Below are 13,898 nucleotides of genomic sequence, written 5' to 3'. Positions count from 1 at the left end.
TGCTTTTCTTCAATGATGGTGGTTTGTATTGAGGGGGAGGAGGAGGAACAGAGCCGGGCCTCTCTCTGAGGTATGAGATTAGTCACAATGTGGGGCAGCCTGGTAGGTGTATAGGTGCACTCATGAGCTGTGTTTAGGAGCTTGTATTGGAGGGCATGTGTGTTAAAGAAGCTGCTAAGGCTTGTCACAGTGGATGGGCTGAATGACTGGTAGTATTTTCATATTTTTCTTGTTATTCTGACTTTAAAAGGCTCCTTTTGAGGGATTGAAATGTGTATAGACTTTTGACCTTTAAAGTAAAAGGTTACAATGACCTCTGAAAGCATCCATTTTCCCCTTTTTCTTCCAGCTCTTGATTTTTCTTCCTCCCAGATTAATTTTGAATGAATTACTAATGAGCTTAGAAAGGATATTTTATACATAGTAGCTCAGATGTGACAGTAAAAGTATTGCTTCTTTTCCAAAAAAGAAAACCATCGGGACATTGGTTGACCTTGAAGTTGTGACACAGCAGTCATAGCAGGAGTTTCAGTGAGATCTCAGTAACACAGAGGGTTAGGGTGGCTTTCTTTAGAGATACAATATGATACTACAGAGGCCATCAGGGTGGAAAATTAGCACCCATCACCAGCCAAATGCAAGTATTTTTTAGCAGTTTCTGGTGAATGTGCTCAACCTGCCAGCCAGAAGGCACTGCTCTCTAAAGATGCACTGGGTTAGTCAAGCAGCATGCTTTGACTGTCCAGGGAGTGCATGACTAGAAATCCCCATATAGATAGATAGATACATTTATGACAATGCATACTGAATAAAATAAAATTAGTTCAAAAGCAATTAATCTATTATAGCATAAAACTGAATATTAGGGTGTAATAAACTTAATGCTATAAAGGAGGAGGCTGGGGTGGAGGAGGTTCAGTTGCCAACAGCAGCAGCGTTAATGCTTGCAGGGATTAGTGAGAATTTAAATACACCGCTGTGTTGAGAAAAAGGGTGTGATTGGTGGTGGGATCAGCTGTTTGTCAGCTGACCACGACTGTGCGTATGACCGCCGTCTCCTGCATGAACTAAGTCTATGCTTCATTAAATTGAGTCCCGGTTTTCTGCTTGTTTCTACCAACTTTATGAGCAGAACCAAGCGGACATAATTACTAAATTACCAAAGAACGCTGTCTCCTCCTCCCTTGTCAGCTGTGAGCTGGAATGGTTTGACTCAGGATCATATTAGTAGTGCTGCAACTGGTCTATCTGCTAAAGGTGACTTTAAGCTGATGTTCTCTTATTTCAAGATAGTCTACAGGGACTGAATTTTGAGATTGCAAGGATCATGCACAAAATATTTAATTCTTCCAACTCTGAAACTCATAATTGACTTCAGTCACATTGCTATAAAAATTTGAAAATTAAAGTCTAATAAAATCATGTGAAGAACAAAGCTGATATGATACGAATCAGATGGGACCTTTGTTGCTTTTCTTTAGCTTTAGCTTTTCTGATAATAATTCATATTACTTTTACTCATCTTCCACTTTTTGCATGGATATTAATGATCCACAAGGCCTGCCTTAATTGCAGTGTAGACCTTCTTTTCATCTTATACCCATGTCATAAGTTCTTAATTGGGATTTCATTTTTATATTGTTTTTTTATTAATTAACACAATTTTTAGAAAGACTCTGCCTCTCTAAAATGCTCCTTTTATACCCAGTCATGTTACTGACCTGCTGCCAATTAACCTTTTTAGTTGCCAGCAGTTTTTCAGTCGTATCACTTACTTTTCCAGCCTTTCATTGTCCCGTCCCTACTTTTTTGAGACGTGTTGCTACTATCAAATTCAAAAAGAGCTCCTGTTTTTTCAGAAAATGATAAAATGCCTCAGTTTCAACATCTGATATGTTGTTTATGTTCTATTGTGAACAAAATATGGGTTTATAAGGTTTGCAAATCGTTGCATTTTTTTTTTTATTTACGTTTTACACAGCGCCCCAACTTCTATGGAATTTGGTTTGTACTTAGTCTATTCAAGTCTTATGCAACATTATGTGCAATAAAGTTATGTTTTTTTCATTGGCATTTTCTCCTCTGTACATGTGGTTTTTGTGTTTACATGTAGGTTGTTGTTGCCTCTAGTTATTTGTATCTCTGTGGTAGCAGCTGTTTGTGTGTAGCACTTGGAGTCTAAGACAGATTTCCCCAGTGACTTTATGACTCCTCACGGTGGTGTTTATGCCATGAACAAGGGCTATAGGAGTGCAAGTTAACTGGCCAAAGAAGAATAAGACGGCAGAAGAATCAAAGAAGAAGAAGAAAGTAGAAAAAAGTGACTAAAAAAAAGCTAAAGCTCAAAGTTGATCAGAGCAATCGTCCGTCTCAGGATGAGATTTAAAAACCTGAGACACCTCATCCCGTGGTGTCTTACATGTCAGAACATACTTGTCATTTTACCTTTATCAAGTCTAACCACGCTTCCCTCTTCCATCTCCCGACCTCATCCTGGTGCATTATGGGATTGATTGCCTCCTTGATGTTGAGATCATGCCCTGTAACCAAATAGTGTTTTGAAGGCTGGTTGCATAACCGTAGATGCCTGGGCGCCGTGTGCAGAATGATAAATCGAAACGCGGGTTTGCTTCGAGTGTTTGAAGGCAGACCAGAGGAAGTTTCCAGCGTGTTCTCTCCTGAGGAATGCTTATCTCTCACACGGATGTTGTATAATTCAGGAGAATATACACAGCCTATCCAGAGGAAACTCCACTTTGTCCTTGTTGTATGGGCTGGCTGATTTTTATTTAAACCCTGCATGATCAGACAAGTTCATCTTGTTGGATAGATATTTGTATGTCTCAAATGTATATTAAACTAAAAAACCACTAAATATCCCACATACCTGCATTTTGAGTTCATTTCAGCTCATAAACTCACCAGGAGACCACCATGTTTTGATCTGAGTCACATTAGTGTGACGTCACGGTTCTGCAGCGCTCTTCTCCGTTGCTAAGCAGTAACCATTTTTCAGACGGTTTTGTTGCTTGCAGTTGTTGCCGCCGTGAGTTTGCTGCGTGTTGATTTTGTCTCTCTGCTGTCAAAGCTCTGTCATTCTTCTAAGTTTTACCTCGATAAAGCTCCCTACAAGTGACTGATTTCAGTATATAGTATGCCTGGAGCTTTTCAAAATAAAAGTATTATGTACGTACGAACGGAGCTTCTCCCAGCAATATATGTATTTATGAAGGATTTGTAGTGTGTAAGAGACAAGTCATCAGTGAGACCAGTTTGTGGATCACACGGCAGCAAATGATCCTTTAAGCAGAGTCATTCATTCAGTCAACTGTAGTAAAAACCTGCAGAAAATCTGGATTGTATAACTTTTGAATATGGTTTCAGTTGAGTTTTTTCTTTGGTTAACTACAGTCCTATAAAACATAAATCCCATTGTTTTCCCATCATAGCACTTTGAATATTGTTGATTTCATGGTACTAATATGTACGTTTTAATATGCATATATATAAAGTGTAAATAAAGCCTGAATAACCTGATCACCTTCAATATCAAATTTTCTACTTAGGCCGCAAATTTCCTTGCTACATACAGTGCTTAACAAATTTATTAGACCATCTGTCATATTCGTCTCAGAGACCATCCAGCATCATGAAGTGCTTTAATGCGGACTCTTTCATTTTCAGTGAGCTCTCCACGTTTTCCCATTTTGAACAGGAATGAGGAATTTCAAACTGAATTCCCCTTTTTATACCCAAATTTGAGCCGTCTCACTGGGCTTCTCTGAGAAGTCAGAAATGAATCAAGCATAACATTCAACCACTAAAACTAATTTTTCTGTTCAGGATTGCAAGTAAATAACTATAATTTGACATATTAATCAAGAAATAATAATGTACTTTACTTTTTTCAGTTTTTTTGTGAATCAGTAAATTTGAAAATTAATGGATAACAATAATACTTATGTTTTAGCATTAAAAATATCATTTGGGTTAAAGAGCTTCTACATAGTGTGTGAGTGTATTAACCATTGCAGAAACTTAAAAAAATGATTTTGGTAATTACCAATGCTGTTAATTTAGGGCAGCTGTGGCATAAACCTTACTTTGGGTGGTGATCTAATAAATTTTATTAAGCACTGTACATAGTAAAGGGATCAAAATGTAGGTAATTATGTGCTGCATGTGTTTAACTGGCTGCAAAAGTAGGATTTACTAATTTGCCAATAGACAGCCAAATGTCAAACCATATTCAGCAAATCCCACACTTCCATATAAAATTTGGGCATATATTTTTAGCATATATTCATCACTGCCCTGGCCACATTTCTGACTCAGACAAGATGGAATTAACACAGCTTCTTCATTAAAGCTGTTTAGTGCTCATAGTTTGATCTGTTTGATGATGGCAGTTACAGGATGGGTTAACATCTGCATCTATTAGATATGAGCTGGTAAGTGCTCAGTAACATCCAAGTATTTAGGCGTCTGACCATTACTTTAATATGGAGTTGGCCCCCCTTTGTTTGCAGCCATAACAGCCCCCCCTTTTCTTAGAAGGCTTTCCACAAGATTTTGGAGAATTTATGTGGGAATGTGTGCCCATTCATGCTATAGAGCCTTTATGAGGTCAGGCACTAATGTTGGATAAGAAGACCTGGCTCGCAATCTCTGTTCCAGTTCATCCCAAAGGTGCTTGATGGAGTCGAGGTAATGGTTCCGTGTGGGCCAGTCTACACCAAACTCATCAAACCATGTCTTTATAGTCCTTGCTTTGTGCTCTGGGGCACAGTCATGTTGGAATAGAAAAGTGCCTTCCCCAAATTGTAGCCACAAAGTTGGAGGCATAGCATTGTCCAAAATGTCTTGGTGTGCTGAAGCATTATGATTGGCTTTCACTGGAGATAAGAGGCCTAGTTCAAACCCTGACAACAGCCCCATACTATTGTCCCTATTCCACCAAACCTCACAGTTTGCCCAGTATGGTCAGGCAGGTAACTTTCTCTTGGCATCTGCCAAACCCAGACTCACACGTGACTGCCAGAGAAGTGTGATTCGTCCAGTCCAGTGTCGGTTGCTTTACACCACTACATAGACACTTTGCATTGGACTTGGTGATGTGAGACTTGCATGCAGCAGCTCAGTCACGGGAGCCCAAGCCATGAAGCTCCCATTCTACATTTTTAAGCTTACGTGCACCATGCACTTTCGCAGTCTTTGACCCTGCTCTGTGGTTTTACGTGGTCCTCTGCTGAGTTGCTGTTGTTCCTAAACGCTTCCACTTTCTAATAATATCACTCACAGTTGAAAGAAAAAAATCCATCACAGGCAGACATTCAGCATCAACATTCAACATGCAGCTTTAGCAGTTTAGCACCACTTTTGTCATTTATGATGTCAGAGTCTATTTACTTTATTAGCATGCAGCATAGCAGATTAGCATTAGCTTTTCCACCATATATCCAATATGTTGGTACTAACTTTGTCATCTTTTCTGCACTGTGGTAGCACAAGCCTTTCAATAATAAACCAACATGCCTCACAGGTTAGGCAGCTTTTTCAGGTGCAGCATCAGCATGCATTATTGCTATGTTTTCATTGCTCCTTTGCCTTGATTATATCCAAATAGATGTAGAAGTCTTTAAATACAAAAATAGTCATCATAGCTACAAAATCTCTGCCATTTTCACAATGAATCATCATTAGTGTTATGCCATTTAAAGCCTCCAGAGACAAACCCTTCTTGTCTGACAGGAAAAGTCTCCTGCCATGAGGTGGATGTGTAAACTACTAACTAAGCAAGATTTCAGGAGCAGCCTTACTGAGTTTTTTTAATCCCAGAAGTGCATATGGGAAAAAGGCTTGCGATTAAACATATTTAGCTTTTAAATAGTTCTATCATGACACAAAAATCCTCTGATTATCCTAATGCAGAATTAGACAGAATGAACCATCTCATTATAGGTGAATAGACGATGAGTGCTTTCTTCATTACACCTGCTACTTTGCTGTCACATAGAAGATAAATGTTTGGGAAAAATGACACTCAGATGAAGCCTTTTTGTAATTTAAGGAGCAGAGATTTTGCCTGTGAGTTGGTGGGCTGAGTTTGTCTAGGAGAGCAGCTGCCAGCTGCAGCTGTGGCAGCTGCAGAGATGGTTTGGGTATCAGAAAGCTCCAACCACGAAGCCAGGAGTTTAACTTTGTCTCCACTTAGACTATTACATGTTCAACCAGGTTTGATACAGGCCTTTTTTTAAATTCATCTCAAACACAGGAGTTTAAGAGACTAAAGGTGACATTTTTGCTCAAATAACAGTTAATTGTTGTACTTTGATTTTTTTCTCATCTTCTGGCATTTTTGTGTCTCCTAGGCTTCCGTAGGGTTCTCCATCAAGACTAAAAATGCCCGGCCTAATCTAAGGTTGCTGGTTGAGGGGGGAAGCAGTGAGGACAGCGTCCCTGGTCCACAGACGGGATGAGCGGGGGAGCGGAGCAAGCTGACATCCTAAGCGTGCTCTCCCTGGTCAAGGAACGATGGAAAGTGGTAAGTGATGTGCCACTTGGCAACAATAGGCGGCGTGTGTTTCCGGCTCCATCACCGCCTGTCACCCACACACAACAGCTCTTTGTCCATAAATGTTGCTTTTCCCAGCATGAGAATTTTTCCACCTCATCTGTGCTTTGGACAGTTTGGGGTCATGTACCTCCATCCAGGTAGGGCTGCAGCAGTGTGGGAGATCTAATTATAGCCAGGTGTAGCTATTTGTGGTGGTGCGGTGTTCTATAGGCGGCAGAGGCAGTGTTCCCTGAGGGGCCCATGTCTCTCTCTGCTGTGCCAGCCGGGTGCCATGTGAGCTTGTTATTCCTCACTGGCAGCCTGGCACCACTTCCTGTCTTCCAAGGAGTAGAGTTACATAACAGTGCTGCAGCTAATCCTATGACTTTAGCTCTGAGTGCGACACAAGGCTCTGTGTGTATGGAGGACAGTGAAGGACACGTGGGTACGTAAAGCTCTGTGGGCGCTGAGAATAAAAAGGTACAAGCGCCAGGAGCGTTTTGAATGAGGGGAAATAGGTTGTTGTTGGGAAAAGTGTGCTGACAGTTTTATTCCTTTGTGAAAATAAAAACAAAAGGTACAGGAACTATTTTTATTTTTTCTATCATGCAGAACGGAGGTTGTTGTGTGGACAATAGCAGACTGTCTCAGTGAGCAGCCTGTAATTTGGTTCACTTAATTTTTAGGAAATTATCCCATTATTATCAGAAAAACAAGCTTTATTTTGAGATAATAACAAAATGCATCAGCAATAACAGAAAAACAGCTTTGTTATCCCACAATAATGAGATTAATAAGTCATGACTTTGAGAAAACAATCAGAAGTGACTCATTATCACAGGAAATAGAAGAACTGAAAATATATATAGATGCATGTCAGCTTATGGTTAATGCATATAACTTAAATATAAGCAGGTCTTATCAAAATCATTTTTTCACTCCATAAATAAACTTTAAAACTTAGATGAAGTTTCAACCTATGAATATGCAGACCCCGTCTTAACTCTCCTGTCTTTGTTCATCTGCTGAACATTTGTTGTGTTTTGCACCTTCAGAAAGGTATTTAATCACAGCATGCTTAAGGAAAGTGTGATGACCAGATCTTTTTTAAATGTTCTTATTTTTCCACAATAAACTAACAAGCCCATATTGAGGCAATGATGTCATAAACCACCAAGTATAAACAATGACAAACAGATGAAAACAAACAGCTCACATGGATGCAGTCATACAGGCAATTATCCATTTTACCCTTATAACAGGTTATAATCCAGGCTCAACAAACTTTGAAATAATGGCAGTAAAATGAGGTCCAATATTGTTTAAATCGGGCTGCCAGACATTGTAAAACTGGTCATTCTTTGCATGCAGATACTTGTGAGATATTCTAAGGGAACCAACTCTAAAACAACTTTACTTCATCCTCTGCTGAAACCCGCAGGATCGCCAGCAATCCCAAGTGGTAGTGCATGCGTTGTTTATCTCAAACAATATCTGTTTGACTGATCTCTATGGAGTAAACTGTGATTGGAAGTTTAACTCTTTACCAATCTACAGATCCCTTCCAGAACATTTTAATCCAGGCTCAAAGTGCAGCATTCATCCAGAGTTCTGATACTATAAATCCACATCTCTAAATCCATGATTATTTGTCTATATATGATGTTTATTATGGTACAAAACTTAGCAGTCTTGCTAGCTGTCCTCCATTTTAAGACCAGAAGTGAAAGACCAGGTTGTAGATGTTTGGACTGATGGCTTTCTTATCTGTGACTCTGGATTGGTCGATCTGTATTTTGTGGTGTTTTTATGTTTAATGTTTCATGTCTGCAACTCTTGTTAATTATGAAGCTGCCTGTCTTGGCCTGGACACTCTTGTTAATGAGATTCTTAATATAGCTGAGGTTTTCCTGGTTAAATAAATCTAAATAAATAAAAGACAACAACTGCCTGTTAACCTGTCTGCCAATCACAATGCTCAAATTTCTTCTTCTAGTGTTTGTGATCAATCAGGACCAGCCAAAGATTATAAAAGACATGATCCAACAGTTTGAAAGTTGAGAAAGTGTAGTCCTCTATCGCCCAAATAATGATAAGAGGATGATGGCGCTCTTTAAATGCGATCAAGGAAGATTTTACATACTGGAATACTTCTCTCTTGTGCATAGATGCTAAATTTAAATGGGTTTTTGAAAAAAATATGAAAAGGTTTATACAAATATACTTATGTGGCTGTAAATATACCTGGGCAGCCCGCCCAAATTTGGTCTGTGTGTGGGAAACAGATGCTTTTATATTGCAAAGAATTTAGTGCATACAGTTGAAGACACCATGCCCAAAATAGGATAAATAGAGGAATGATAAACAATAATGTTGTCATTGACAGTAGTGCCATTTGTTCAGACCCATATTTAGCTGGCTGGGAAAGACTGGACACAGTCTTGCTCACTGCATCATATAAGTCAGAAAGTTTTTAAGAAAGCTGGTTAAGTATAAAGAAAATGACCCTTAATGAAAGGAAAAAAAGGCAATCAGAACATTTGGATCTGCTCTTGTGATCTTCTCAGTCCCTCTTTTATCAAGCATTATAGTAACACTTTTTGTGCAGTCTATGTTAAGGAATATATTTAAGTGTATTAGCACAGACATCTTTCTTTCTTCAACTTCCTCCTCTAGGTCAAGAAAATCGGGGGTGGTGGGTTTGGAGAGATCTACGAGGCGGTGGACCTGATGACCCGGGTCAGTGTGGCGCTGAAGGTGGAGTCGGCGCAGCAGCCCAAACAGGTGCTGAAGATGGAGGTGGCTGTGCTCAAGAAGCTCCAGGGTGAGTCCAAATGGATTCAGCAGATTTGGTTACATTTCTGAAGCTGATCAATTCACCACCCCCCGACACTTTGACCTATTGAGTCTCTCCTAAAGATAGTGAAAGTGGATATCGTGGGTGGCAGGAGAAACAAATTCTCATAAGGACTCGCTTATCTTCTGCAAAGTATTTGTCCTGGATTGAAACAAAAATATAAAATAAAACAAACATGGGAAAAAGCAGACAGAGTCAAGAAACGTCATGCTAGTTGGAAATACAGGGACAGCCTTTGTGCATTAGTGATATCTAAAATAATTTCTCCCTCTGAGACCAGATATAGATCATCTGACTCATCTGAAAAAAACAGTGTTGCCCGGGGTTCAGCTCAGTGTGCTTCAGTCTGCAGAAAAAACAATAACATTCTTTCAGACAGGGCAGCAGAACAGCCATTCTGTGTCTAACATCTTGGTTTTAATGTGGGAGTATTTTGTCAACAAGTTTCTGATGAGAGTGACATAACAAGAGGAAGTGGATGTTTGTGTGCTGGGACACTCCCAGTGTCTCACAGCAGAGTTACAAGAAAGTGCCTACAGCAGGGTCGTGTAATTTTACTCTTTTCTGTCTTTTTTTAACCATGTCTTTTCCCTCCCCTCTTCCTTCCTTTTAACCACTACCCTTTTTTTCTTCCTACCCTTCTGAGAGGAAAATCAATGGCTGGGATCATGTTTGCTGGCTAATGGCTGCGGCCTGGGGCATCAAGGGTCTGTTGCTTCCTCAGGGAACCAGCAATGTAACTTTAGAGAGGCTGAACTCAAGTACACCAAACATTGTTGACCAGTGTGGCTGGAAAGAGTCGACATCAACCCACAGGCCAGAGGAGAGGAGTAATGGGTCGTGTGGAGCTAATAATGGCTCTTTTAACTGGATCATTTGTCTAAAAATATGGTGGAATTTGCCCTTTTTAGGTCTAGTATTTGACTTTTGGAGTTTGCTTCCCTTCCTCTACTACCCCTACCTTCATGCTCTGACCAGCCAGCTGTAGTTGTTTGTAGGACTGATCTGCAAACCAACACTGATTTTACTCTTATTACTGAAAGCAGTGGTTCCCAACCTTTATTCCTTTAAGCCCCCCCCCATTCAATTTAAGAGAAGCTAAGCCCTCCAAAGTACACATGAATAAAAACGTGAAAAATTTATTTCAAGAAAACATAACTTTATTTTAATTGTTTCACTCATAAAACCCTAGAAGAAAGGTTTATACATGTTTTCTTACCAAAAGACATTTGGATAAAATATTTAATAACAGTTTATTGTGATTTCACTCAATATGTGCCAGTGTGATCTCTCAGTCTTGGAGCAGGCAGAGCCTTACCTCCCGGGATCTTGGGTTCCAGACCCCAGATTGAGAACCAATGCTATAAAGCATTTTAGTCCAAACGTAGTCTTTTCTTTCATTTAGAGAGATTTATTGTACTCTTGTGACAAAACTCAGATACAGTTTCCCTGAGTTGGGCCATCCCTGCTCGATATGTGGTTGATTCACATCACAAAATCCAGTGCCAAGCGTCAGATGGAAGGGTTTGGGCTTGGCCCTTTTTCTTCAGTGATAGCAGTGCTATGCTTCCAACTTTGTGGCAGCAGTTTGGGGTAGGCCTTTTTCTATTCCACCATGACTGTGCTCCTGTGCACAAAGGAAGGACTATAAAGACATGAGCCAGGCCTTCCCATCCTGCATCAGTACCTGACCTCATAGATGCTCAACAGAATGCCATCCGTTTAGGGTGTCATAAGAACAGCATGGTCTGGCATTATTTTGAGCTAGAAAATGAAAATAAAGTTGTATGTAGGCTGTTGTTGAGGAAGAGTACCCACACTGAACACAAGGTTAATCTGCGCAGTGAAACGGAGGCTGGCAGTGCTAACTGCTAACTTAAGCTTACTCTAATCAGTATATCAGCCCCAGAATATATACCCAATGACACAATGGCTCTGTAAGATTTAACTATTTCTCCACTTTAGACTAGTTGGTTCGATCCAAATCAAAGGAGCATTTAGTCGAAAAGGGAAATTGCCACCTGGGAACATACTTGCTACCCTCCAAGCTGGTATCATTTACTCCATTACACTTCTGCGACCGTCATACTGAAGGCATAACGTCACAGGGGGAAAAATACAACACCTTAATCTAGCAGTCTAAATTGCTCTAATTGTTAGAGAGTGAAACCTGAATCAATCTAAGAAAGTGCCATTTTGTCAGTGTGAACGCAGAGCTAAGAGAAACAAAAACAGAGAGAGTTTTATTTGACTTAGAATTAATAACCTCATTACTCAAAGATGTATTAAGTTTGGATGTATTTAGTATCTGTTAAATGAATGTTCTAAATGCTGCTTATTGTACCTTTAAATGTGTTTTGAACCTGGAGATAATCTGCATTCTCTGTGCGTTGGTGGGAACAGGGTGTGGCTGCAGTTGAGCGGCCACTGCAATAGTGTCCTTTGAGACCAGAGCCCACACACATGCATGTCTGCTCGCGCATGCACAAGCACATACGGCAGTCAAGCACATGTGTGAACCAGTTGTTATGTGTCAGCTGTCTTTACTTTTAAAGTTAAGCTCAATACCTCTGTATTCACTCTAATGTACTAACAGTTTCTTTATCTGTGTTGATGAGTAACCCTCTGTGATTGGATGTTAAGACCTTCTAGCCGTTACTGGATTTCCTCTTATTCTTTCTGGTGTTTGATTGCTTTTTGCTTTAAAGCACATTAAGTGTACTTTTAATTAATTGTGCTCTATAAATATTATTTTTGCTATCATAGCCTATTAATCAGCATGGTAGTCATCCAAGAAAGCTGACTAAACAGCAGAGCTAAGAAATATAGACACTTTAGCCTTCATTATTCACAAAGCATGCCTCATCAAATCATCAGATTATGCAGCCCGGGTCAGGTGATCACACAGTGACCTCAACTCTTTTCTAACTCTCTTATCTTTATTTTCTTCTCAGGTAAGGACCACGTGTGTCGCTTTGTGGGATGTGGCCGCAATGACCGATTTAACTACGTAGTAATGGAGCTTCAGGTTGGTGTCAGCGCAGAGGATTGAAGCCTCAAACATAAACTTATTTGGCTAGTTTTCTTCCAAGGCATACATGTCAAACTTACGCAGATGGAGTTGAAATATAGGTAATCATCCAGTACTTCAGTTACTTAATAAGTGTTCAGATTAAATGTTTTTACAAACATTTCCTGGCTTGTTTCCCTGAATGCTGATTTCCTTCTTTTTTGTTCTGTAATACTCAAACCCTTACAAAAAAAGAGATGGAAACAAAAAAAAATATCCAAGGCACAGAACATCCCCCAGAGTTCAATTAAATCCATCATCAAGAAATGGAAGGAATATAGCACATGTATAAATCTGCCTAGATCAGCCCGTCCTGACAGATTGAGAGACCATGCAAAAGGAGACTAGGGAGAGAGGCCACCAAACACAAACAGATGTTGTGTTTGGCGGACACAAAGCATTGTATATCACCACAAACACACCATCCTCACTGTGATGCACAGTGGTGGCAGCATCATGCTGTGGGGATGATTCCTGGCAGCCGGCCCTGGAAGGCTTGTAAAGGTAGAGGGTCAGATGAATGCGGCAAAATATATTTTGTCTGCAAGAGAACTACAGCTTGGAAGAAGATTTATCTTCCAGCAAGACAATGCCCGGAAGTGTAAAGCAAAAGCTGTGCAGAAATGGATCAAAAACAACGGTGGTGAATGTTCTGGAGTGGCTGGGTCAAAGCCCTCACCTCAGTCCAATAGCAAATTTGTGGCTGGACTTGAAAAGGGATGTTTACACCTTATCCCTGAATCATTCCCATGTATTTTGGCTTTGTCTGAGAATTGTACAGTTTGGGGAAAATGTTCATTTAATAACAAATAAAAATCTGGGTTATGTTATACCTATTACATGCAAGATACACTACAGGAGATATTGTTTTTGAGACAGGATAGATTTTGAAAATCCTGTTGGCAGCTAGTAAAAAAGCCATCACGAGGAGATGGTATAAATCTGACCCACCAACACAAGAAGAATGGTTAAAAATAGTGGATGAAATATTTGTCATAGAGCATTTGACTCATCAATTGACGACTGAAGAGGAACAATGTCAAGAGAAATGGAAGAAATGGACCATGTTTCCATCACGATGACAGGATAAAGACTGAATTACTCAACAAGTGACAGGATTGAATGTTTTAGAGACAAGGCAATACAGGACTCACGTTGTGTGTCTTTGTGATTAAAAAAAAAAACAAACAAGAAAAATAAAGTACAAAATAATCCTTTCTTCCAGGAAAACATGCCAGATTTTATAGAAATCCATCTTGTAGTTCTGATATTTAACTTTAAACCACAACTGTGAACCTCTTCAAGGTGCCAAAGGAGAATTTGCTGACTCACTGAAGTCATTAGGCTTTATTCTCTGAGGATCCAATCCATCTAATACTTTATGCGATGCTACATTGTGGGCCAAATTGTCTGCT

General features: G+C 39.8%; 1 protein-coding gene across 2 annotated transcripts in view; it reads left to right on the top strand.

Moving 5' to 3' along the window:
• Nucleotides 1-13,898, top strand: part of ttbk2a (tau tubulin kinase 2a) — a 32,779-nt gene that overhangs the window by 6,579 nt on the left and 12,302 nt on the right. For both annotated transcript variants that reach the window (XM_041813510.1, XM_041813509.1), the window contains exons 2-4: nt 6,372-6,544; nt 9,233-9,380; nt 12,368-12,441. In XM_041813510.1, the coding sequence (XP_041669444.1) occupies nt 6,476-6,544; nt 9,233-9,380; nt 12,368-12,441 (291 nt within the window). In that variant the 5' untranslated portion in view covers nt 6,372-6,475. The remainder of the gene's footprint in view (nt 1-6,371; nt 6,545-9,232; nt 9,381-12,367; nt 12,442-13,898) is intronic.

The sequence above is a fragment of the Cheilinus undulatus genome, linkage group 18, assembly GCF_018320785.1.
Source record: "Cheilinus undulatus linkage group 18, ASM1832078v1, whole genome shotgun sequence".
Lineage (NCBI taxonomy): Eukaryota > Metazoa > Chordata > Actinopteri > Labriformes > Labridae > Cheilinus > Cheilinus undulatus.
Note: the sequence above shows the minus strand (reverse complement) of the source record. Positions and strands in the feature narration are given on the sequence as shown.